We start from the raw sequence: 1647 nt of genomic DNA, 5'->3' as shown, positions 1-1647 counted from the left end.
TCTTAAGACTGACCAAACAGACTGTTGCAAAAAGGTATCAACATGACAGGTAGCAGGCCCTAAAAGAAATTGAAGTATTTTACCCCAAACTATACTTGACATATTTTGAAATGGCCCTGTAATGCTGTCTCTTGTGGGGAAAATTCCCATTCTATAGAGAATTCTCTTCCCTCTCCAGGTCTTTTCCCTGATCCAGGAGAGAATTGACTAAGAGTCTGGCACCTTTTAGGTCTGATGAGAGCTCTGCAGCCTGCTACCTGGAGGTTTCATGTGCATGATAAACCATGGTCTCCACAACCCCCATCTTAACCCAGACATTCCTTTCTATTGGTTCAAGGTCTTTAGATAATAACTCTTTCAACCAATTACCAATCAGAAAATCTTTGAATTCACTGATAACTTGAACGCCCTCCCACCACCCACCCACCTCCTGCCTGGAGTTGTCCTACCTTTCCAGTAAAACAATATGCATCCAGTAAAACAAGATGCAAAACAATATGCATCTTACATATATCGATTGATGTCTTATGTCTCCCTAAAATATAAAACCAAACTGTAGCCTGACCATGTTGGGCACATGTTCTCAGGATCTACTGGGGCTATGTCACAGGCCGTGGTCACTCATATTTGGCTTAGAATAAATTTCTTCAAATATTTTACAAAATTTGACTCTTTTTGTCAATACCTTCCCTTGTTTCCAGATCAAAACCTGTGAAAACAAGAGCCAGCTCAGGTGCTTCCAGTAAACAGCAATACGTCATCTGGCCCCCATCTGAAAAAAAGGAGCTTCCCTCTGGGCAAGAGGAGCCGAGGTAGGCAGGGCTACAGAGCACCAGGGCTCTGGGCTCTCTCTAAGCCCAACACCCAGCGGGACCCCGCCAGGCAAGGGCAAGTGGCAGGCACTGGGCAGCTTGTGTGGACACAGCCCTGGCCTGACCCTAGGGAAGCACATGCTCCCTGCCTTCAGGGTGCTCTTGGGGGACATGGACGCGGGACCCTAGCAATACAGCCACCATTACAGACAGGCCACCGGAGCCAGCTCTGAGCCTTGGACTGGGAGGGAACAGGAATGGAGAGAATGCTGGTGGGATGGGGACACCATCCAGGACGGCTACCCCAGAGGGGAAGTTCTGAAGCAAATTGGCAAGGTGAACAGGGACCAAGGTCCATTCATTCATTTATTCATCCATTTCTTTAACAAACATCTGCAGAACCTATTAAACTCCAAACACTGCTGAGGAACTGCGGACAGAGATGAATAAAATAGAATTCCTCCCTTGGAGAAACTTACAACCCAGAGGAGAGGACGGACATATCTATAAAAAATTACACCCTTAAGTAAGGGCTGCATCCAAATATGTACCAGTCCATGTGTGAGCAGAGAGGAGGGGTGGGCACACTGACCTGGGTCATGGGTGAGGGGTGAAGGGTGGGGGCTTCCAGGAAGACAACAGGGAAGACTCACCAGGCAGACAGAAAGAGAGAGAGAGAGAGAGAGAAGACAGGGGTTAGGGAGAGAGAGAGAGAAACGCCACAAGGACCAGCCCATTGTCTCACCCGACTGAGGAGGTAGGTGCCCAGGGGAGAGGTAGGTGAGGAGAGAGGAAGTCTAAACTCAGACCAGGAGGGCTGTGAATGCCCAGCTGC

General features: G+C 48.5%; 1 protein-coding gene across 1 annotated transcript in view; it reads right to left on the bottom strand.

The window, feature by feature from the left end:
• LOC105508945 (peptidoglycan recognition protein 3-like) overlaps positions 1 to 1647 on the bottom strand; it is a 13324-nt gene that overhangs the window by 1463 nt on the left and 10214 nt on the right. Inside the window, exon 4 of the mRNA XM_011937970.1 lies at positions 661 to 709. Within this exon, the coding sequence (XP_011793360.1) occupies positions 661 to 709 (49 nt within the window). The remainder of the gene's footprint in view (positions 1 to 660; positions 710 to 1647) is intronic.

Source organism: Colobus angolensis, unplaced genomic scaffold (assembly GCF_000951035.1).
Source record: "Colobus angolensis palliatus isolate OR3802 unplaced genomic scaffold, Cang.pa_1.0 Scaffold169, whole genome shotgun sequence".
NCBI lineage: Eukaryota > Metazoa > Chordata > Mammalia > Primates > Cercopithecidae > Colobus > Colobus angolensis.
This window is presented reverse-complemented; position numbering and strand designations above follow the sequence as displayed.